Source organism: Enhydra lutris, unplaced genomic scaffold (genome assembly GCF_002288905.1).
Source record: "Enhydra lutris kenyoni isolate GAN:26980312 unplaced genomic scaffold, ASM228890v2 scaffoldscaffold26, whole genome shotgun sequence".
NCBI classification, from domain to species: Eukaryota; Metazoa; Chordata; class Mammalia; order Carnivora; family Mustelidae; genus Enhydra; species Enhydra lutris.
Genome location: NW_019154110.1, coordinates 26,212,961 through 26,237,750, shown reverse-complemented (window position 1 = coordinate 26,237,750; position 24,790 = coordinate 26,212,961). Strand labels below are relative to the sequence as shown.

The window sequence follows — 24,790 nt, the reverse complement described above, 5'->3', positions numbered from 1 at the left end:
TCTGAATTGTGGTCTGTATATGCTCTCTTGTTTCTGCTGGTTCTCACTCACCGTGCCTTGTTTCCTTGTATGCTTAGTTATGTATGACTGTGAATTGTTCACTGTGCCAGTCAAGGTAGGCTAAGCTACAGTTACTGCAGAAACAAACAACTCCCAAATTTCCCAAATCTTATCACAACAAGAGTTTATTTCTTGCTTGTGCTCTCGTGTCTCACATAGCCTAGTCATCATACTTGCTTAAGGATCCCGGCTGACAGGGGCTCCAACTCCAGATACACTTCCAGAAATCCATTTGGGAAGGTGAAGCCAAAGTGGCAAATTGTGCATCAGCTCATATAGCCTTGGTCTGGAAATGATGTGTGATATGCATCCCTTCCATTCATGAGTTGTTTGCCAAAGCAAGTCTCTTGGTCATGCCTAGAGGTCCTGTCATATTTTTGGAAGGGAGAGAGACAGAAATATTTGGTGATGACAAATGACTGCCACACTTATGTTCCTCAGAATATTATCTGTGGGTCTTTGTTGAAGTAAGATGGTGGTGTGTCCTCCAGAAAGGATTTGCATTTTTTCCTGTCAGTGCACCAGAGCACTACCAGTCAGAGGCCTCTTTCAAATTATGGCACACAAGTCAGTTGTGAATGACAACTTTCCTTACAGAGCCCTGATGGTAGGAGTGGTTGGGCTGAGTTGATGTCTGGGTCACTATTACACCAAGCTGTGGCCCTTGAGGGTCCCAGATTAAGGGAGGGGAGCATCTCCTAGGGGAATCTCTACTTTGGGTAGGTCCTGGACTTTATTTTCTGTTTCTATCTCCCAAAAAGGACATGAAAACTACAATTCAAGGTTGTCAAATTCAGCAAAAGCTCTTGAGGGAGAAGCAGTGTCAGTACTCAGTTCACTTCTCTGAGTACCTATTTTTCTTAGATCTTTGATAATTATTGGGTCATTTGTACTATCTTGTCAGCTCTGGATGCTCTTAAGAAGATTCAAACTTAGAAAATAATACAGCACATTTAGCTGTTTTCATAATGCAGGTTAGTCCAAATAACCTAGCCTACCATTCCGTCTGAAACAGAACATCTGGAGCTATCCCGTCCAATGCAGAAGCCACTGGCCACACGTTGGCTCTTTCAATACAAAGGTATTAACCTTAAATAAAAGTTAAGAATCGGTTTCTCCATCACCTTCACCACATTTCATATGCTTCATGGCCATATATGTCTAGTGGAGTCCATACTGCACAGAGCAGATATAGAACATTTCTATTATTACAGAAAGTTCTATTGGGTAATGCTGCTTACAGACCTGAGATTGAGTAAAACAGTGATTGATAACAATGAAAGATGAATAAGGAATGGCAGCAGAGACCCCAGTCTCTTCTAGTTGACACTTTTCACTGGACTGAGTTACAGGGTGTCATTTCTCATTTATGATTTTATTATTCAACAAATATTTATTGAGTGCCTACCTTACAGCATTTAATTAAATGTAAACTGGTGAATAAATCAGCTATGATTTCTGTGGTTGTGGAAAATACAATTACAGAAGATATTCTTACTCTAAGGCTTACCTTAAAATGAAGAAGCAATTCTCCGTGGTTCCTTCCAGAAAGCCTAACATAGAGGAAGAGCGATGGGCTCCAGAAGCCAACAGAACTGGGTTAAAATCCAAGCTCTGGGTTTAAATCCAAGCTCTGCACATTCTAGTTAAAGCAACTGATCTCCATTAGCCTCAGTTTTCTCATGTACAAAAATGAAAGGATCATGATGTTTATTGTATATAGTTATCTTGAACATTAACCAAGAAAATACATATAAGGTACCTAGTGCAGTGTCTGGCACAATGGGAAAGGCTGCTACTGTACTTCCTTTGCCAAGAGATGGCTAATCGAACACATGATTTAAAATCAATTTTGTATAAATATAATAAGCTTCTCACATAAAATCAAGTTTTTGTTGAGTTGCTTCTGGTGAAGCCAGAACCTGCTTGTCTTGACTCCAAAAGAAACACCAGAAACTGCATGTGTAATGTCACCCAATGAACACTAGAGGCCGCCAAAACAGAAAGCAGAAATAACAGAAAGTTACTATGACTCCTGCCTGCTCTACCTGGTTCTGTTCTTTCTTGCACACTTAGCACGTATTTAATAGGCACTCACGGGCCCCAATTAGGAAAATCAGATCGTTTTTGTCAGCAACATCTGCCATACACCAAAATAAATTCCCGATGGATAACAGCAGTAAGTGTAAAAAAAAAAATGCACCTATAAAAACTAAAAAAAAAAAAAAAAAAAAAGTTAATAGGTGTCTCACTTAGTGGGAAGACATTTCGAAGCACAAAAGCAGCAGAAAGGAAAATGCCGGTAGATGTGCCTATATAAGAAGAAAATTATGTACATAAAAAAGCCACAGAGGCAATCAAAAGGAGATGATCCCCTGGAACAAATTTTGCAACAAGTGTGAGAATGGAACGTTAATATACTTAGTATAAAATAAACTCTTATAAATAAGCTAGGAAAGATGATAGCTTCATTAAAAAAATTGGCATGATATATAATCCCCCAAAAGAGAAAAAAAGGCCTACAGAATAAATGTGCTAATAATGACGTCAATACACACAAATACTACAATGAGTTTGCATGACTGGACTACGTATCACACCACATTTCCTTTTTTCTTTTCTTTTTTTTTTCACACCACATTTCTTGACAAAGAGATTTAAAAAAGAACACTAATTGGTATTGTTGAAGGCACCTGTGAAATGGGTGCAAATGGGAACAATATTTTGGGGGGATGATTTTTTTGTTTTTTGTTTTTTTTAATTTTTAATTTTTTTAAATTTCTTTTCAGTGTACCAGAATTCATTGTTTATGCACCACACTCAGTGCTCCATGCAATACCTGCCCTCCATAATACCCACCACCAGGCTCACCCACCTTCCCACCCTCCACCCCTTCAAAACCCTCAGATTGTTTTTCAGAGTCCATAGTCTCTCATGGCTCATCTCCCCCTCCAATTTCCCTCAACTTCCTTCTCCTCTCCATCTCCCCATGTTCTCCGTGTTATTTGTTATGCTCCACAAATAAGTGAAACCATATGATAATTGACTCTCTCTGTTTGACTTATTTCACTCAGCATAATCTCTTCCAGTCCCATCCATGTTGCTACAAAAGTTGGGTATTCATCCTTTTTGATGGAGGCATAATACTCCATAGTGTATATGGACCACATCTTCCTTATCCATTCGTCCGTTGAAGGGCATCTTGGTTCTTTCCACAGTTTGGCGACCGTGGCCATTGCTGCTATGAACATATGGCCCTTCTTTTCACTACATCTGTATCTTTGGGGTAAATACCCAGTAGTGCAATTGCAGGGTCATAGGGAAGCTCTATTTTTAATTTCTCAAGGAATCTCTACACTGTTTTCCAAAGTGGCTGCACCAACTTGCATTCCCACCAACAGTGTAAGAGGGTTCCCCTTTTGGAAGATGATTTTTTGATATTTATTTATAGCTTTAAAATTATTAACATTCTGAAGATCCAGTAATTATATTTCTAGGGATTTACTTTAGGGAGTTAATTAGAAAGATACATAAAGATTCACATCAAAGAAACTTGGCTCAATGTTTTGCTTTTAATTGGAAAATTAAAATTTCTTTTTATTGGAAAATTGGAAACACTTAGATATCCAGTAATGTGGAAGGCTTGCAATAACTTGAAAATACAATTTTTCTCAGATTTTCATTTTATTTAATAATCAACATCTTTCTGAGCATTTTCTTAGGTGAAGAACAATATTTGATGTACAAATCAACTTACACAGTATGATTTCAATTTTGCAAAAATAGAGGTTTCAGGATGAAACTCTAGAGTATCCAGTGGTCTGGTCTTTATTCTGAAGTTTCTTTCACTGCTATTCTTTTCTCGCGACTTGGGCATCGGTGGATGTTTCTCTAGTCATTGCTGCCAGGGTAAGGTTATTACTGTGGCAAAGTAGAGAGAATGAGCCAAGAGAGTGCTTAGTATATGCAATTCAAAATAGACTTCTATGCCAGAGGACAATGGGTGGTCAGACAGAAGGGCCCTTGGGCCTCCTGGAGGGAGGATGGAAGGATGTAGAACTTATGGAGAATGGGGAGAAAAATATCTCAGCTAGTGCCAGCAGAAGGAGGTTGGTGGCAGAGAATAAGAGAGAACCATGTGCTTTTCAGTGTATGCCCACTAGGAACCAACTGCTACTTTCTTTAATGCTGCGATATTGTCCAAGCCCCAGAAAACTCAGATGCCATTTCCAGATGAAGGATGGGGAGGGAGGAATTTTGAATGATTTCTGAATTTATACAGAACTGACTTTTCTTCCCCCATAAGCTGGAAGGAAGTTTGGAAATAGGCATAAACAGTCTTAGAAAAAAATAGTTAAGTATTTTTAACATGCCTTGGAACATAGACTTAGAAATTTGTACCTGATATCGATATCTATATCTTTATCTATATATATATTTATATGTATATTTGTGTATGTAGAGGTGCCTGCAGTCATATCAATATTTATATGCAAATCTTCAGAAAAAGCACTAAAAAGGGAAAGGGGAATATTAGCAGGATATCTTTATTGTGGGGTTATAGATGATTTTTATTTTCTTGCTTTTAATTTTTTGTATTTTCCAGAAATTCCACAATAAGCAAGTATGAAATTCATAATGTAAACATTATTTTATTATTATTACTTAATTAAATCATCAAAGGCTAATGATGCTTTACAAAATATATTTATAAATCATCATACGGACCAAGCATTTATTTTCTATTTCACAGAGCACTCTTCTCAAAGTGAAAAGACCAAAAACCAAACAGAAAAATGGACAGCGGTTATAAAAAGAAATTTAGAGAAGAGGGAACATAAATAGAATTTAAGCATATGAAACATTGCTTAATCTCATTCACGATAATAGAAATGCTATTTAAAATGATTGTCAGATCCTATCTTTCTTCTATCAGGTTGGCCAAGATCACAAACTTTGATTATACATTTTGTCACTGAAGTTTGAGGAGACAGGTCCTCTCACATATTGTTGATGGAAGTGTAATTCTTACAACCTACGTAAAGGGTGACTTGGCAATATCCATTCAAATTACAAAGGAAAAAACTCAATGACCCTGCAGTTTCTTTTCCAATAGTTTATGGGAGGGATGTAGCAAGCTATGTGTAATGCACAGTTACATAATAGCAAAATATTTAAAATTAAATTTCATAACACCAAGACATTGGAAATATTAGAAACAGATGTCTTTCAACAGAGGACTGGTTAATTAAATTATCAATACAATACACCAGTATGAAGAACTTTTTTTCCTTTCTTTTTTTTTTAAATGTATTTTCAGTGTAACAGTATTCATTGTTTTTGCACCACACCCAGTGCTCCATGCAATCCGTGCTCTCTCCAATACCCACCACCTGGTTCCCCCAACCTCCCACCACCCCCCTTCAAACAATCTGAGGGTTTTGAAGAACTTTTTAATGTACTGATATGGAATGAGATCTGAGATACCTTGTTCAGAGGGAAAAAAAAAGTTAAAACCAGTGTGTTTATTATGCTATTACACCTGCTATCATATGTAATGAACAAAAATATATCTATATCTCTATGTTTTTCTTGTATATAAATAATATCAAATGTTTATCAAATAATGTGGCCAATAAAGTGTTCTAAGTGCTTTATATAACTCAATCTTGAGAACAGTCTATGAGATTGGCATTATTATTATCATAATTACCACTTTATAGATGCGGAAATTTAGGTGCAGAGGGGTGAAGTGAGAGTGGGAGCAGCAGGGAGGGTGGGTGAGAGAACTGACTGGTGGACACAGAAATAGGAAAGGCTTTACACTGCACACCTTTAGGTGCCTTTCTCATCACCTGTCATTACAAAGAAAGAGGGGCATCTGGGGGGGCTCAGTCAATTAAGCATCTGACTCTTGATTTTAGCTCAGGTCATGAACTCAGGGTCCTGAAATTGAGCCTTGTGTTGGGCTCCATGCTCAGTGGGGAGGGAGTCTACTTGAGATTCTCTCCTTCTCCCTCTGCACTTTCTTTTTCTCTAAACGAAATAGCTGAATCTTTAAAATCTTTAAAAAAAAAAAAAAGAATGAAAAGGATGTGTCTGTCATGGACACCACTGTATTATACTTACCCAGAGGTGTCCATCTGGGGATGTGGAGTGACAGAAGCAACATAGGACCAGGCAACAGAACATCTGGGCTATGAATCTACTCTATCATTAGTCCTCTCTGGGCCTTGATATCAACTTCTGCAGAAAAAAAAAGGCTTGGGGGTGATGGTCATGGTAGCTTTAAATTATATCAGTGTTTCCTAACCTATTTGAGAATTTGAGTCATTTGGGAAACTTTAAAATATATAGTTTCTCAGGCTCCCACGAACACATATTCTGATTTAACAGGACTGGCGTATAGATTGGGAGGTTCTGGATGTTTCAAAAGCCCCTGTCTCGGGACGCCTGGGTAGCTCAGTTGGTTAAGCAGCTGCCTTCGGCTCGGGTCATGATCCCAGCGTCCTGGGATCGAGTCCCACATCGGGCTCCTTGCTCAGCAGGGAGCCTGCTTCTCCCTCTGCCTCTGCCTGCCACTCTATCTGCTTGTGCTCACTCTCTCTCTCTCTCTCTCTGACAAATAAATAAATAAAATCTTTAAAAAAAAAAAAAAAAAGCCCCGTCTCAGGCAATTCTGATGTAAAAATCAGGTGTAGAGACCCTGGACTGCATGATCTCTTCCTCCCAGTTCTATATTTCTTCAATGTGAAAAATTTCCCTCATTGTGAAATTTTCTTCAATGTGAAAATTTTTCACGTCCCGTGAAGTACTGAGCATCCTATCAGATCCAAGCAATCCATCATCTGCCCCCACCCTTCTCAGTCCATCCAGCCTGTCTTTAGAGGCTGTCTGTACCTCCAGGCCCATCAAATTAAAACAGAAGGGCGGTGTCTTCTCATCCAGATCTCCACTCCCACTGCCGCCTCCACATCCCCACCTCCCACTCCACCCCCTTCTCCGGGTGCTGCCTTCCAAAGGCCGAGCCCTCGTCTCCAGTGTTGCCATTACCATTCCGAGAGTATGACAAGGTACCAAATCCAATGGAGAGATAGGAATTTTGACCCATCTCAGAATTTACACATGGACCTGAATCCTCTGTGGATTCTCGCCTCTTTCCAAAGGTAGTTTTTCCTCTGGGATGGTACTCTGGTTGTCTCCTAGTCCCTCATTGTGCCAGATGGTCTGTAAAGTTGGAGCTCTTAAAAAAAGGACACAACATTCCCATTTTCATGTGTTGCTTTGAATATTCAATGATCTTTCTTCCTTTTCCCTTTCCCCTTCCTTCCCCTCGTTCCCCCCCGACCCCCCCTCCATCTCTTTCCATCAAGGAAAGGGTTCCGACCACTGCTCTTCCCACCTACTTAGAGAGGAGTGTGAGTGTTCAGTTCACCAGGAGGTCCAGGGAGAACGTGGCTCCCACCTCTTGCAGTTTTATGATGAGTCTCTTTCCTTTTCACAAGGCAGTTATTAATCATGACTGATGCTCACTGACCAAGCCCAAACAATTGTGTGGCACACTCCACATACCACACACAGTCACAAATGTTTGCCTCGCTCACATGGGCTGGCACGAGGATGCCATTGCCGCCTGGGAGGAGTCACGGGACCAGACATTGTATTGCAGTCTCTGCCTGCCGCAGGAGGCACAGGACATCCAGCTTTTACTATTCTGATTTTCCAGAATGATCATTCACGATGAAAGGGCTGGGCTGCCCACTTGCCACCAGAGGAGATGAGGAAGGGGAGCACCCATTCCAGAGCCAGAGTCCATGGCTCTCTCCAACCTGGGCTAATGATGGCTGGCTGGTGTTTGGCCTTTGGCCGTGATGACAGGTCTTTCCGAAGATGTATTTTTACCCTCTGGACAAATAGCAGTTGGGAGGAGTGGGGCTTTTTTATGAGTTGAGGTACTCAGAGCTGGAAAATAAACAGGCAGCTAATGAAACGTTCTTATGGAAACTGGCATAAATAATAACAAAGGAAACATCCTGTCCCCCGTGCCAACACCCTCGGGTGAGGGGCTATAAAAGCTGCTGGCCACCGGCCACCGTCAGACGTGGGGAACTCCGGCCGCGCTCCTGACCTGCCACCTGACCCGTCGGGACCATGGGGTGCTGCCCAGGGGACTGCTTCAACTGCTGCCCTCAAGACCAAGACTGCTGTGAAGTGTGCTGCTGCCAGCCCGCCTGCTGCGGCTGCTGTGGTTCCTGCTGCGGCTGCTGTGGTTCCTGCTGTGGCTGCGGGGGCTCTGGCTGCGGAGGCTCTGGCTGCGGAGGCTGCGGAGGTGGCTGCTGCGGGAGTGGCTGCTGTGGCTCCGGCTGCGGCTCCGGCTGCGGGGGCTGTGGGAGCGGCTGCTGTGGGTCCAGCTGCTGCGGCTCGTCGGGGTGCTGCGGTCCTGTCTGCTGCCAGCCTACGCCTGTTTGCGAGACGAAGTGAAGCCCTCTGCCCCCTCCTCGGAGCTGGCCCTAGCAAAGCCTCCACCTGCTGCAGGTGGAGAGACTCCTTGTCTCCAGGACATTCCTGGCTCCCAAGACAGCATCCTGCCTCCGTGTTATTTGTAGACGAGGGCTTGTTCTCCAATGCCTGCCCTGGTGTTTCAAGGTCCTGAGAGTAAGAGCCATATGCTGGTGAGAAAATGGAAACTGGGTCCCATCCAAAGTGATCCCCGAAGCTCGCAGGGTGACTCCCCATGGCTTTATTTTCATGGACTTAAATGTCTTGTCACTGGAAGGCATCCTCTTACTCAAGGTGGCTTTGGGACTGACCCTTCTCCTCAGCTTTCTGCTGCTTTTGAGTGCAAAAGTTTCTCTTTGTTAACTTCTTAATAAATTCGAGCTTGCTGGCATAACCAAATTAGTTCTCCCGCCTCTTCCTTGGCTCCCTCCTGGGCACTGGGCCAGGAAAATTTACTCTGGCATCCACAATTGGGTTTTTGAAATGTGGTTTGTGGACCAGAGTCCCCTTGCATCGGAATCACCTGGAGGCCAGTTAAAATGGAGATTCTGAAGCCCACCCCCAGGGCTGTAGCTTGACAATTTTGTTTTAAATAAGAACCCCAGATGTAGACTAAAGCTTCCATGGTCTGCATGAGATTCACTTGGGGAGGTTTTAAAAATACAAATTCTTAGGCTTCACCATTAGAGATTTTTTTATTTTTATTTTTATTTATTTATTTTTTTTAAAGATTTTATTTATTTATTTGAGAGAGAGACAGTGAGAGAGAGCATGAGCGAGGAGAAGGTCAGAGAGAGAAGCAGACTCCCCATGGAGCTGGGAGCCCGATGCGGGACTTGATCCCGGGACTCCAGGATCATGACCTGAGCCGAAGGCAGTCGTTCAACCAACTGAGCCACCCAGGCGTCCCTAGAGATTTTTTTAAAAAAGATTTTATTTACTTATTTGACAGAGATCACATGTAGGCAGGGAGGCAGGCAGGGGGAGGGGTAAGCAGGCTCCCTGCTGAGCAGAAAGCTGGATGTGGGGATCGATCCCAGGGTTCTGGGATCATGACCTGAGCCGAAAGCAGAGGCTTAAACCACTGAGCCACCCAGGCGCCCCTAGAGATCTTATCCATTAGCTCCAGCGTGGCTGCCTTGGGAACCTGTATTTTTAAAATGCAGTAAATGGGAAAATGCTGAGGCTGGCCAAGATTTAATCTTGAGTAAGGGGCATGGCTTTCTTCAGCAGTATAGCTCTCCTAGAATGGTTCTGCAGGAGGGCTCCAGGTTTGGTCAGAACTTTCTGGCAAAGTTGGGAAGAGGCTTTGGTAAAACAAGCTCGATTTGGAATGGAAGAGGTTCCTCTGGCAGAACTTCGTGAACACAGTGCTTATGGATGTTATGGGAATTCCAGTTTTTTCTTCTAGCCAAATGCTTTGGCAAAGTCTCCTTCTTCTGGGTTAGGTTTTCTTGTCCTGAAACCAGCTGTATTTCTTCTCTTTGGGTCCCAGGGATGAGAGAGGTGAGAGTTCATCTGCCAGGTGGGGCCTAAACCAGGTGTGCGTGAGTCTGGCTGGAAGGTGAAAATTCAGGATAGTTGATTCAACTTCTGGCTGAACATGATTTTTTCAAAGAGTTTATTTATTTATTTGACAGAGATCACAAGTAGGCAGAGAGGCAGGCAGAGAGAGAGGGGGAAGCAGGCTCCTTGACGAGCAGAGAGCCCGATGCGGGGCTTGATTCCAGGACCCTGAGACCATGACCTGAGCCGAAGGCAGAGGCTTAACTCACTGAGCTGCCCAGGTGCCCCAAAGGTGTATTTTTTGATTATAAGCATGGCAATGATCTCTAAAAACATGGAAAAAATACAGAAAAATATGAAGAAGGAATAACAGCCACCTGGATTCTCAACGTCAGCTTCAGCATCTATTACTGACATAGGTGTTTCCAGACTCCTTTCTAAGCATATTTACAAATAAAACTGGGATTACACTATTTTTATGTTTTTGCCTTTGAAATATTTGTTTTTTATAAGCCAACTGTATTAAGGTATACTTTGTATATAATAAAGTACACACAATTGTAAGGGACAGTTTGATGAGATTTGACAATTGTATATACTTAAGTAACCACCACAGCACTCAAGATATAGAACTTGCCATCATCCCTCATATTCTCCAGTGCCCCATTTGCAGGCAATCCTCCCCATCTCTGATCCCAGCCTCAGTCAACCATCGATCTTTATATCACTATATTTCACCATTTCTAGAATCTCATGTAGATGAAATCATTCAGTGCGATCTCTTTTCCACTTAGGATAACATTATTTATATTCATCCTTGTGTCAGATATCAACAGTTCATCCCTTTTTGTTAAATAATATTACATTGTATGAATAAAGTTCATAAAAAATATTCATCTACTGATGGAAATTTGGGTTGTCTGCAGTTTTTGGCTATTATGAAGAAAGCTACTATGAACATTCATGTATAAATTTTTGAGTGGACATATATTTATTCCATGTAGCAGGGAAAGATTCTTTGAGATGACATTCCAGCATAACAGATGATGCCATGTTGAATTTCTCAGCTGAGAGAGTTTATAAGGGACTAGTGGGAGGAAGGCCCTCTCCATGTGAATTTCATTGCTGGCTTAGCTGCAGAGAAAAAGTGCATGGAGAAGAACTGGAAAGGTGGAGATCAGGATCTTGGGGGCTTCTTCTCTGCTTTGCCCTCTGCAAAGTTGTCCCAAAGTCTTCTTTTCCAACTGTCTTGAGAGCTACACCTCAAGGATTTCACTTCTTGTTCCTAATCTTCCACTTTCAACCACTAGCTCTATTGATTCTGGCTCTTTACAACCTCTCATATTGCTCCAGGCCCAAGGCACTGCCCAGTTCAGGTTGTCACTATGAAGATTTTGAGTAATTGCCCCAGACACCTAATGGTCTCCCTGGTTCCAGACTTGCCCTCCTTCTCCCACCTCTGCACCACAGCCAGGGAGGCCTTTCCAAGGCAAACATGGCCAAGTCACTCCCCTGTTTAAAACACCCAGGTGTCAGTGTAAAATCTAACTACTTACCATGGTCCACAAGGCCTTTCATGATTGAGTACCCAGTATCCTTCAAGTCCCATTGCTATTCCTTCCTGTCCCTTATATCTTTCATCCTGGCTATGGAACCATTTACTGCTCCCCAGTTGTATGATGCTTTTGAGAAGACTTTCTTAATTTCCTAAAAACCATGTTGATGTTTCCCCTGGATGCGTCCATAGGACCCCAGGCATCCATCTGTCATAGCACTTGTACATATACCGTACCATAATTGCCTATGGATGGGTCTATTTCTCTCCTAAACTTGGACTCCTTGAGACAGGAATTGTGGCTCATTCTTTTTGTAACCCTTGCACAGAACCAAATGATGGTTGAATTGAATGAATGATTGAAAGAGAAATTGAGTGAGTGATTGCATAAATTAATGAATGAAGGCGGAGATGATGAATAGATGGCACAATGGTTCAGCTTTTCTAAAGGAGAACTGCATTTGCATTGATGTTTAAAGCACGTAGTGGAGATAGCCCTTTACTGAGCAAGGATGTTAGGCCTTGGTGTTCAGAAACCTAGGGTACATTTTTCATCTCATGTCTGTAGCATTGACATGCTTTGAGAAAGCATTTGTGTTCTTTGCTTTTGATCACAAAGTTTTTGCAAAAAATCTCTTGTCTTTCTTCTTTATCCTTTGGGTCTTGGAGGTGTCTTTATTTTAAAAGCTATTAAAATCACCAAAATCAAGAGGGATTCTTGAGGGCCACTGAATGCTTGAGGTGTGGGTAGATGGAAGGAAAATAAGGAGGAGAAGCTGAGAGTCTGGGTCAAGTGCTTTCTGGGCACAGGTAGAACCAGTGGTCTGGGGCAGGGTTGTTCATAGAATAGGATGGAGGACAACACAGTGGGCTGAGCCTATGACATGTGGCTTTGATAAAGTCTTTTTTTGATAAAGTCCTTGATAAGAAAGGTCAGACTAGACAGAATGGTGAGGAGGAAGGAGGGCAGCCTAGATTAGGGGGCAAGTGGGGTGGGATTGTTAGCAAGTGACTTAAACTTTCTGATTCCTACCTTTTCTTTCCTCTTCTTTACCTATAATGGGGGGGGGATGAATTCCTATTTCAGAGGATTGCTGATGGTTTTAAATAAGACTATTGCTGTAGGGGCGCCTGGGTGGCTCAGGGGGGGATGAATTCCTATTTCAGAGGATTGCTGATGGTTTTAAATAAGACTATTGCTGTAGGGGCGCCTGGGTGGCTCAGTGGGTTAAGCCTCTGCCTTCGGCTCAGGTCATGATCTCAGAATCCTGGGATCGAGCCCCGCATCGGGTTCTCTGCTCAGCGGGGAGCCTGCTTCCCCCCCCCTCTCTCTGTCTGCCTCTCTGCTACTTGTGATCTCTCTGTCAAATAAATAAATAAAATCTTAGAAAAAAGACTATTGTAAAGTGCAGTCATTTAAAATCCAGCCCAGACAGCCCCTCTCCCACAGAGCTCACCACTGCTCCCCTCTATTAATCCCTATATGTCTATTGTTGACTTTACCATAGCATTGCAATGAGTTTACCTGAATGCGTGTCTGCCCACCAGAGAGTGAGACCTATGGGAATGGGTGAGTGGGTCCTATTCATGTAGGCACATCTGTGTCCCCTAGAGAACCTGGTGCAGGGGACTAGAAGATGGATAAATTATAAGTTCCTTTCTGCTCATGATGCTCAGAAACACAGATAATCCAGTTTGAAGGCAATGATGCTTATTCGAAGATGACCTGTTGCTCCAAGGATTCCAAATTTAGCAAGTCAATAAACAAACGCTTCTTGATGGGTAGATAAACAACTTCCAGATCAACAAACCTTGATATAATAAGATGTTCCTCCGAAAACTGCTCAAACAGCAATGAGGAAAAGATGCAGAGGTTCCAAACAGCACATGTCAGTGAGGGGGGTATAAAAGTGAGGGCCTCAGAGAGCTGTCCCAGTCAGGCAGTACCCCTCTCAGCACTCACAAGGGAGCAGAGGCACCTCCACCATGTCTGGAAACTGCTGTTCTAGGAAATGCCCGTCCGTGCCAGGCATCTCTCTCTGCTCCACTGAAGTGAGCTGTGGAGGGCCTGTCTGCTTGCCCAGTTCCTGCCGGAGCCAGACATGGCAACTGGTGACTTGTGAAGGTAGCTGCGGATCATCTAGCTGTGGCCCACAGTGCTGTCAGCCCTCTTGTTCTGTGAGCAGCTATGCCCAACCTGTGTGCTGTGAAGCCACCATCTGTGAGCCCGCCTGTGCTGTAAGCAGCTGTGCCCAACCTGTGTGTTGTGAAGCCACCATCTGTGAGCCCTCCTGTGCCGGGAGCAGCTGTGCCCAACCTGTGTGCTGTGAAGCTACCATCTGTGAGCCCGCCTGTGCCATGAGCAGTTGTGCCCAACCTGTGTGTTGTGAAGCCACCATCTGTGAGCCCGCCTGTGCCGTGAGCAGCTGTGCCCAGCCTGTGTGCTGTGAAGCCACCATTTGTGAGCCTTCTTGCTCAGTGAGCGGTTGCTGCCAACCTGTGTGCTCTGAGGCCCCTTCCTGCCAGCCAGTTCTCTGTGTACCCGCTCCCTGCCAGTCCATCATATGCAAACCCAGCTGCTGCCAGCCAGTCATCTGTGAACCCAGCTGCTGTTCAGCTGTCTGCACTGTGCCTAGTTCCTGCCAACCAGTGGTCTGTGAGCCCACCTGCTGTCAGCCAGTCTGCCCCACTCCTAGCTGCTGTCCGTCTGTCTGCTCTGTGGCTAATAGCTGCCAGGCTGTCTGCTGTGACCCCAGTCCTTGTGAGCCATCTTGCTCAGAGCCCAGCAACTGCCAGCCGGCTCCCTGTGTGGCTCTGGTCTGTGAGCCGGTCTGTCTTCGCCCTATCTGCTGTGTTCCAAGCCCTTGTGAGCCACCTTGTGTCTCCAGCACTTGCCAAGAACCCTCTTGTTGCATCTCCAGCATCTGCCAATCCATCTGCTCTGAGCCCAGTCCTTGTTCAGCAAGTGTCTGTGTGCCCAGTCCATGTCAACCTAACTGCTACATAGTTAAGCGTTGCCGGTCCATCTGCCATGAGCCTATTTCCTGCCCATCTACCTCCTGCCAACCTCTCTGCTGCCGCCCGGGGTCTTCTGCATCTGCCATCTGCCAACCAACTTGCTCTCGGACTTTCTACATACCCAGCTCCTGCAAACCGCCTTACACCCCTTCGGTTTCTTACCGCCCATTCTGTCGCCCAATCTGCTCTGGACCCATCACTTACAGGCAGCCATATGTGACATCCATCTCCTATCGCCCTGCCTGCTACCGCCCATGCTACTCCATCCTGCGCCGTCCGGCCTATGTCACTTCTCTCTCTTACCGTCCAATCTCCTCCCGTCTGTCTTGTGCTGACTCCTGTAAGCGGGATTGCAAAAAATCTACTTCTAGCCAACCAGATTGCACTGACTCAACGTCCTGCAAGGCCGAGGTCTCACATGCCAGTCCCTGCCAACCCAGTGAGGCCAAACCCACCAGCCCAACCACCCGTGAGGCTGTAGCCAGCTCGCCAACTGCCACCAAGCCTGCTGACCACTGATCTGGCCTCACCCCACCGATTCCTGCAAAGCAAACCTCCAGCTAGAAAGAAACCTTAACTACCCTCCCCAAAGATCACAATGACTTAAAAACTTTCTGCACCATCACTCGCCATCTTCTTACACTTCGAAGAACTCATCAGAAATGGCAGTCTCTTAATGGTCCAAATGAAGGTGACCTGGGCACCCGGTGAGGGGGTCATTCTGGGTTCCTGCCTGCTGCTGCCATCGAGCTGAGAAGAGCTGCTTCACCACATCATCCCGAGTCTCTTTCCCAGCACTAAGTCTTTTGTCCTCATGCATGTGCTTCCTTGCTGGGTGTGCTCACGTTCCTTGGGGACTTCTTCCGTGAGAAAAAGATATTTAACTGTCCAATAAAGTGGCTAAGTTGAAGTGACGCGCTTTTCTCATTGCCCTGTTAACGTCATATTCTCATCAGCTAACTTGGTTTGCCTTTGAGAGCAACTTCATTTATTGATCTATCCAACAAGCTTTATTAGATAGCCATTAGCCAGGGACTGTGTTAGGCTGTAGGAACGAAAGGATGTATGTCTCAGTCCTTGTTCTCAGGGAGCTCACTATCAGGATGGGGGTGGGGGAGACAGATAGGCAGACAGACGGTTACTTCATTGCCTTGTGCTAAGTACTTGGAGAGAGGCAAACGTAGGGCAGTTTGAACCCAGCAGGCAGGGGGAGATATAGGGAAGAGTTCTTGGGGAGTGTGATACCGAAGCTGAGTCTTTAAGCACAAATAAGAATTAACCAGTTAAAAACCAGAAAGGTGGCTGTTTTCCAGGCAGGGGAAACATAGAAATGAATGGGGCTGTGAGCACACCATTCATTAGGGAGGCTTGGGCAGAGGTGTGCTTAGAGGCAGGTGAGCTCTGAGGTCAGCTAAGTAGACAGTGACCTGCCTTGTCAGGCCTTGTACGTTAGACAGAGACATTTTAGTTTGGTGCAGGGCTGACATGAAGGCATTTTGGGACCATAGGCTGGGCAGTGACATGAAGAGCACCTGGTTTTGGTATGTCCCTCTGTCCTTGGTCTAGAGAACTGGGTGAAGGAACATGGACTTGGATGTAAGGAGAATAGGGAGCAAGCCAATGGATTTGGGGTTCACACTGGGATAAAAACAAGTGGGAGGGCACCCTTAACAATAAGGCGGATAACCTGGATTTCTTGTGCTGTGAGCCCATTTCCTACCCATCTACCTCCTGCCAACCTCTCTGCTGCCACCTAGGGTCTTCTGCATCTGCCTTCTGCCAACCAACTTGCGCTCAGACTTTCTACATACACAGCCTGGGCAAAATGCCTTGGACTTTATGTTTTCCTAGTCTCTGCAAGGCACGCTCCTTGTGTAAACTCCATTCATACTTCCTTCCAATCCTAAGGACTGAGTCTCTTCAAAGTAGTCACTTAGTGCATGGCATAAAGGGCTATCCCTAGGCCTCAAGGTGCAGTGAGGGTGGACCAGGGCTTCTCAGCTTCAGTGTTATTGACATTTTGGGCTGAATAGTTCTTTGTCGTGGGGACCATCACTTTCACATTGTAGGATATTAAGCAGAATCCCTGACCTTTACCAACAAAATGCTGGGAGCATCCCCTGAGTGTGATGATCAACAGTCTCCAGACATTAGCAAATATCCCTGGGGATAGGGGGCAAACTTGCCCCTGTTTGAGAACCACTGGGTTATACAGTGGCAGAGGGAGAAACTCAAAGGTGGAGCTTAACCAGTACATTGGTGTCAGGGTTACTGTCTCATCAGGCCATTGAGATTTGCCTCTATCTCCTAAGAGAGTCCAGGGGAGTTGGCCAGGGTTTTAAATCTCTGTCCTGGCTCCTGGGTGGCTCAGTGGGTTAAGTCTCTGCCTTCAGCTCAGGTCATGATCTCAGGGTCCTGGGATCAAGTCCCACATCGGGCTCTCTGCTCAGCGGGGAGCCTGCTTCCCTCTCACTCTCTGCCTGCCTCTCTGCCTACTTGTAATTTCTCTCTCTGTGTGTCAAATAAATAAATAAAATCTCTAAAAAAAAATCTCTGTCCCAAGCACAGTCCTAGTGATTCATGTGAATCATAGCAATTCTGTGAAGTAAGATTTCTTTCCCTCTGCTTTATAAGATGAATATGAGCAACAATCCAAGGGCCCAAAAACAGAGACGAGAAAATTGTGGTATAGTCACACAATAAATACAATACTGCAGTGAAAACAACTGGACAGGGATGCCTGGGTGGTGCAGTGGGTTAAGCCTCTGCCTTTGGCTCAGGTCATGATCTCAGGGTCCTGGGATTGAGTCCTGCATTGGGCTCCTTGCTCAGCAGGGAGCCAGTTTCTTCCACTGCCTGCTGCTCCCCCACTTGTGCTCTCTACCTCTGACAAATAAATAAAATCTTAAAAAAACCAACACCCCCACCGCCAAAAAAACCCCTACAACTGGACAATAGCCATATGCAAAACAAGGGTGAACCTGACCAGAATAGAGGTGATACAAACAAGCCTCAAGACCACATATATGTTTAAACCTCAAAACAACACTCATACATATATGCATATACATATGTATGAGTATACACACATGTACACATATGTACACACACATACAAATGTATACCTAACATATATTCACAAGGGAATACTAAACACAGAATTCAGGATAGCCACAGGGTGTGAGAAACATACAAAAGTAACATACCAGTTAAATATATATAACATGCAGAACATAGGGTTCTGTCCAAAGTTTGTGTTTTTTTTTATGAAAATATGTGATTTTTCTGTCTTTTATTCTTTTTTTTTGTATTAATTTTTTTAATTTTATTTTTTATAAACAAAGTTTGTGTTTTTTATGCATCATGATTCTTGATGCAATCACAACAGTCCTTGGTGGTATACCAGATGTCTTTAGTGCCTTGAGCCACAGTAAAATGAAAGATGTCCTTCTTTTTTCCATCTTTATTGAGGCATCATTGACAAAACTGTAAGGTACTTGAAGTGTACACGATGATGATTTCATATACATAATATATCATGAAAAGATTCCTCCCGTCTAATTAACACATCCATTAAATCATATTTTTGGGAGGGAAGCATTTGAGAACATTTAAGTTCTCTTAGCAAATTTCAGTTATGCACTACAGTGTTATTAGCTAGAGTGACTATGTTATATGTAAGATCCCCATACTATACTCATCTTATAGCTGAAAGTTTGTACCACTTTTTTTTTTTGTTTCTAGGTGATTTTTTAAAAAAAATTGAATTTCTTTTCAGTGTTCCAGAATTCATTGTTTATATACCACACCCAGTGCTCCATGCAATACGTGCCCTCCATAATACCCACCACCAGGCTCACCCAACCTCCCACCCCGCCTCCCCTCCAAAACCCTCAGATTGTTTCCCAGAGTCCACAGTCTCTCATAGTTCATCTCCCCCTCCAATTTCCCCCAACTCCCTTCTCTTCTCCAGCTCCCCATGTCCTCCATGTTATTCCTTATGCTCCACAAATAAGTGAAACTGTATGATAATTGACTCTTTCTGCTTGACTTATTTCACTCAGCATACCATTTACCAACCACTTGAGAAGTTTCTTTAGAAGGAAGAAAGGCAAGGACAGAATCAGACAAAAATGGGTATAAAAATGGGTTGCTTTAAGATGGGATTGGGAGGGAGACAAACCATAAAAGACTCTTAATCTCACAAAACAAACTGAGGGTTGCTGGGGGGAGGGGGATATGGAGCAGGTGGGTAGGTTATGGACATTGGGGTGGACATGGGGTTATTGGGGTGTGTATGTGCTATGGGGAGTGCTGTGAAGTGTGTAAGCCTGATGATTCACAGGCCTGTACCCCTGGGGCAAATAATACATGATATGTTAATAAAAAAACGGGCTGTTTTAAAAACAATAAAAGTGGTAGGTATGAGCATGGGGATTGATACCTTTTCCAGGTTGAGGTTAACATTGTTTCTCAAATATATTCATGTTCCCATTATGACTAACCTATTTGGTGAGACCAAAATATTTCTTCTGAAAGTTGAGAGCTTTGGGATGTAGATAGGAATAAAATGGAGTGCAGTGATCCCTGCAGTTTGCAAGGTGCCAAAATGACTAGTGATGAGTTGGACGGCAAAAGAAATAGTCGGTGCTGTAACACAAAAAGCAATGGTAGAAAAAAAAAAGGCATTTGAATGACAAGGGTGAAGATTTCCCAGGCATCATTCTGATCAGAAAAATTTTTCTTCCTTTTAAAATGAGGGTAAGGAAGAGGGTGCCAAGGAGAAGGTACTCTTTAGCTGGTACTTTGAAAAGTACCTTCCAGAATTTCCAACATTTTTAGTAATTGTGAGGCAGTTAATAAAAATAAAAACAACCTGAGGTTAATTGATAAACTCTCAGTACTTTGAATACTTGGGTAATGAACTAACACATCCCACAGAGTGAGTTAGTAGCCAGAAAATGGCACTAGCCCTATTGGGATCCCAAGGCCATGATCTTTCTATTCTGTTGTGAATCTCTGGTGTGAACTGGATCAGACATGGACCAGTGTGGGATGCTGAAGATGGCTGGTGACACAGAGCTGGGATGAGCCTAGAGAAAGAGGGGAAGAATTAGGACAACCAATGCCTCATAAGTCCCTCTTGGAAGAGGGTGATTTAACACTAAAATTATTTTGCAGTGATGTCCTAATATAGCTATTGGTTGTTGTAGTTTCATATTTATAGAATTTATATGTTGTGAACTCCATAATATGATTTAATCCTTGGCAAAATATTTTGTAGTTATTAAAATTTTCAGATTAAAAGATTGTCTTTGGGTGTATGGATAAGTAGAGGTAAGAATTCATACTGGTTTAATCTAGTCACTGGAGTGGATGAATGGTCCCTAGCATAGAGCCTGGGCCACCTGCCCAAGAGTCAGCATACTGCTATACAAATGTCAGTCTTCAATCACTGGGTTATAGTCTTTTTCTTCCACTCCAAAGTTAGGAGGTCTAACAGGTGATTAAGACCAGAGGTTTTGGGGTCAACCTAAACTAGGTTTGGACCTTATTTCAACATTTTATTGCTTGCAAAATTTTGGGAACAGGATTTAAACTCTTTGAGTTGGTTTTGCTATACCTCTAACATAGTAGTGAGAATCATACCTTCTACTTAAGGTTATTGCAAGATTCAATGAAAAACGAAGTCAATGACTTGGTATATAGTAAGTATGCTATAAATGGAATGGAAACATTTCCTACTACTACTGCTGCTATTATTTTTAGTGGTACTAATAAAACTGAGTTTCAGGAAAACCAAATGGGAAGAAGGTTCTTAGAGGTGGAGATATTGACGTGCCCTTGAGATGCACTGCCTGGTTTTCTATTCACCATCCCGTACATCACCCTCTTTCAACTGGGTCAAGGCTTCATTTCCTGATCATCTAAATGGTGCAGAACTGCATTCCTGGAGGAAGAACAGGCTGCTTTGGCTGGGCTGAGGCCTCCTGATGAGAGGTTAGTTCAGAGAAAGGCCTGCTTCAGGGCAGCTGGAGAACAACCTGTAAAAGAGACAGCTCATCCCAGAGCAGGAACCATCAAGGAATCCAAACTCAGCAAAGAGAACTCTCAACTCAACCGACAAGTTTTTAAAGTGGGGACAATATCTATCCAGGCTCATGAAGCCTGCTAATCAGATGTTTGTAGGCAAATGAGTAGAAACAATAACAAGGAAAGATGCTCTAAGTTGTACCAACACCCCTAGTGAAGGACTATAAAAGCCCCCATGTATTAGATGTCTTTCGCACTCAGGTATACTGAGTTTGCAACTTCCTAGCAAGGTTAACACCAGTGCCATGGGGGACAGCTGTTGTCCCGGAACCACCATGGCCATTCCAGCCGTGCCCACTTTCGTGTGCTCAAATGGTGGTGGCTTCCGAAATGCTATTTGCTTGCCTAGTTCCTGCCGGAGCAGAACGTGGCAACTGGTCACATGCCAAGAAAATTGTCAGCCATCCAGCAGTACCCCAAGTGTCTGTGAACCTGCTTCTTGCCAACCTACCTGCCTTCCAGCAACTTCTTGCGTTGGTTTTGTCTGCCAACCCATTTGCTCCTGCACAGCTGGCTATGAATCTGGAACTGGTCAGCCTCCTTGCCTGGTTAGCTCATGCCAACACTCCTGCACGGAATCTACGGAATCTACCAGTTGTCAGGCAAATTGCTGTGAAGCCAGCCTCGACCAGCAAAGCTCCTGCCAAGAACCTGTCTTTGTGTCCAGATCATGTCAGTCAGCTAGTGGCCAATCGGTCTGCTGTGACACTGTGTCCGGCCATCCATCCTGCTCTGAGGTAACTTCCTGTATTGAAAATTCTTGCCCACCAACCATCTGTGCAGCTAGTCCATGCCAGCCAACTTGCTGCCAGGCAGGTTCTTGTCAACCCATTAATGGTGAAGATCAGCTCTGCAAATCAACTTATTACCAACCCATCTGCTACTTTTTCAAGACTTGCCAGTTGGTTCCCTGCATGCCTGTTCCCTGCCAGCCATCAACTTGTGTGTTAAGTTCTTGCAATCCTACATGCTGTGTGTCCTCACCTTGCCAGCCACTTCACTGCCAACCAATGTCTTCTATATCCTTCATCTGCCAGCCAGTGGCTAACTGCCAGCTCCCATGTTCTGTAAACAACCCTTGCAAAAGAGTTTCCTGTGGCACTGTGCTTTCTGGCCAACCAACTTGTGATGGATCCACTTCTTGCAACCAAGGTGGCTGCAAATCTCCTTCCTGCCAACCAGCTTGCTGTGTGACAGGTTTAGGCAAATCATCCAGCAGTGGCTGCAATTGCTTTCGGCCAACTGCCCCAAGTCTCTGCAAAACCAAAACCTGCTCGCCAACTTCCTGACCACCAGTCACGAATCCAGCTTCCATAAGGCAACACTTCACTGAAGCAGGACTCTTCCCATCTACCCTGTGGTCTGCCACTATCTGCAAGTGCATTGCCACTCCATGGTGCTCTCTTCTGGCTGAGGGCAAATTCTATCTGTGTGCTAACTTCATTTTGAGTCCAGCCCCACATTCTCACCAGGTGCCGATGAGGGAATTTGTCCAGCCACTAAGAGATCTTTCTTCATCAAGGAGGACATTTCTGTAAGCCTGGATCACACTACAACTTGCATTTCCTCATTTTGTCAATTCATTTCACATCAGCAAGGCCTTCTCTCCAGTCTTTCTTTCTTTCTTCCTTCCTTCCTTCCTCCCTTCCTTCCTTCCTTTCTTTCTTTCTTTCCTTCTTTTTGGTGTTGTCCAGTCTTTAAAAAGACTCCTTTGTTGCCAACTGCTAATAAAAATGTGAGTGATTGAACAAAACTTTCAGAATGTTTTCATTCCCTTCAATATACCCCTACATAGATTTCCTTCAGGTCACATTTGGACATGATGACCTCGGCCCTCTAAATTAGTGGATCTGCTTTAGTCTGAAAGGGTGGTCAGTGTCTGCAATTACAGATGCTCAAGTTGGAAGGGAGAAAGGACAAACAATCCCCTGGCTTCCAATCTTTATATCACCAAAAGCTCTTTTGAGTTGAGTAGACTCCAGTTCCCCACAGTGAACAGACTTGGGAAGCCGAAGACTGAAATGGTCTAGCGAAGCCATAGACTAAAAGAAAGTAAGCTTTTTGGCCATTGAGAATAGCTAAGGGTTGATTAACTTAACACTGTTTTTTTAAAAAAGATTTATTTATTTATTCCAGAGAGAGAAAGAGAGAGAGCAAGCAAGAGCAGGGGCAGAGGAAGAGGGAGTCCTAAGCAGACTACGCTGAGTGCAGAGCCGGATCCTACAACCCTGAGATAACAATCAGAGCCGAAGCCAAGAGTTGGACACCCAAACGACTGCATCACCCAGGCACCCCTTGACCCTGGTTTTAATGATCAGTTCACCTAATGGACAATTTAAATAAAATGTAAAATTTGAAATTTATGGCTGTTGTTTGTTTGCTTAAGTTTTTGACATTTTAAGAGGCAGTTTTAAAAATAATTAGTCTAAGGAAATACCGGACCAAATAGTCCTATTATGTAATTATCAAAACTAAACATTTAAGAAATGGCTGGACTGGTTTTCTTTTCTTTTCCTTTCCTTTCTTTTCTTTTCTTTAAAGATTTTATTTATTTATTTGCAGAGATCACAAGTAGGCAGAGAGGCAGGCAGAGAGAGAGAGAGGCGTGGGGAAGCAGGATCCCTGCTGAGCAGAGAGCCTGATGCGGGACTCGATCCCAGGACCCTGGAATCATGACCTGAGCCAAAGGCAGAGGCTTTAACTCACTTAGCCACTCAGGCACCCTGTACTGGTTTTCTTTTGGGAAAGATTAGAGGGAGGTTTGCAGAGTGTACTTGTAGCAATTATGTAGAGTCCTTCCTCAAGGGGATCTGGCCTCCCCTTTAACCAAAGGCTCTGGGTCTGTGAAATGATTTAAGTCTGAAACTCAGAACATTCTTACATGGGTCTATAAGGGGGCATAGTTGAGGATGCTCACATTTCTGTGATAATACAGATTTTAAAGGAAATCTGTGTCCACCACTAGGACGGTGGATAGGCAGCAAGAGGTCATTCTTTCCATGAGGTACTCTCTTGGTCTGGTTCTCCAGAGAGAGCCAAAAGGATATATATAAAGAGATGTAACAAGAGGAATTTTCTCATATGATTTTGGAGGCTGGTATGTCCAAATCTGTAGTGTGGGCCAGCAGGCTAGATATCAAGGAAAGCTGACAGTGAAGATGAAGTCTGAAGGCTGTCTGCTGGAGGATATACTTTAAAGAAAATAAAATAGCTGCCTATAGGAAGATAATGGGACATAAGGAGAACAGGAATTAAATTAATTGGTATATAAGTACATAAAGAAAAAAATAAGACCGAGATCTTGCAAGGACAAAAAATGGCAATATGCCACAAGGAATATAATTAACTCAATTATTTACAACTGAAGTCCAAAAAGAAAATTAAAAACAGGAAGGAGAGAGGAACCTTGATACTGCAAAAGAATGACCATAGATAGAATGTCTTCTAGAAATGACATTTTGATGGATACCCCATTTAAATGATCTCTCCACATCTGCCATGGAGATTTCAGTCATGCCAGAGGAAGAATGAGGCTCTGGAAGGTGTGATGAATCTCACCTCAGTTCTGGACAGAACTGTCAACATTTTCTTACATTATAAATTTAAGGAATTATATCTCTTCAAATAATTTGCTTTCTAATACCAGAATTCTTGGCATAGCTAGAATTTCAAAGTTCATTTTGTAATAGTTTTTGACCCATCTCTATGTATGTTAATTTTTTCCTTTTTTTTTTTTTAACCTTTCCAGTTGTGGATTTCTCTGTTGTACTGGTAAGTGTTTTACACTGGCTACCTGCCAACATGCAAAGCCCACATTTTAAACATAGCAAGTGTAAACAGTGTACTGGGAAGCTGTTCACTTCTTCCATACTTGGCAATAGTTTAAATAATGAAGCATTTATTAGCTCCTTTCAGGTTTGCTAGTACTTGTCCATAACACGTCTGAACCTCCTATTAGAGACAATGTTCTGCCACACCTGAACATGCTTATAAGTAAATCTTTATTTACACTTACATCCCAAATGGGGGAGCAAAATACAGGGAAGTTTTTAGAAAAAT

The 24,790-nt window shown here is 43.6% G+C and overlaps 3 protein-coding genes across 3 annotated transcripts; all 3 read left to right on the top strand.

Moving 5' to 3' along the window:
• Positions 1-8,211: 8,211 nt before the first annotated feature.
• On the top strand, positions 8,212-8,541 carry LOC111151291 (keratin-associated protein 17-1). Its single transcript, XM_022509180.1, has one exon. The coding sequence runs from the start codon at positions 8,212-8,214 to the stop codon at positions 8,539-8,541; it is 330 nt and encodes a 109-aa protein (XP_022364888.1).
• A 5,065-nt stretch (positions 8,542-13,606) lies between these two features.
• Positions 13,607-15,157, top strand: LOC111151276 (keratin-associated protein 16-1). Its single transcript, XM_022509153.1, has one exon. It carries the CDS (start codon positions 13,607-13,609, stop codon positions 15,155-15,157), a length of 1,551 nt encoding a protein of 516 aa, XP_022364861.1.
• A 5,819-nt stretch (positions 15,158-20,976) lies between these two features.
• LOC111151484 (keratin-associated protein 29-1) lies at positions 20,977-22,020 on the top strand. The gene has a single exon (XM_022509497.1). It carries the CDS (start codon positions 20,977-20,979, stop codon positions 22,018-22,020), a length of 1,044 nt encoding a protein of 347 aa, XP_022365205.1.
• The last annotated feature ends 2,770 nt before the right edge of the window (positions 22,021-24,790 follow it).

Excerpts from the sequence above, each read along its gene's own strand:
- LOC111151291 (XM_022509180.1), top strand. The coding sequence starts at position 8,212 with ATGGGGTGCTGCCCAGGGGACTGCTTCAACTGCTGCCCTCAAGACCAA.
- LOC111151276 (XM_022509153.1), top strand. The coding sequence starts at position 13,607 with ATGTCTGGAAACTGCTGTTCTAGGAAATGCCCGTCCGTGCCAGGCATC.
- LOC111151484 (XM_022509497.1), top strand. The coding sequence starts at position 20,977 with ATGGGGGACAGCTGTTGTCCCGGAACCACCATGGCCATTCCAGCCGTG.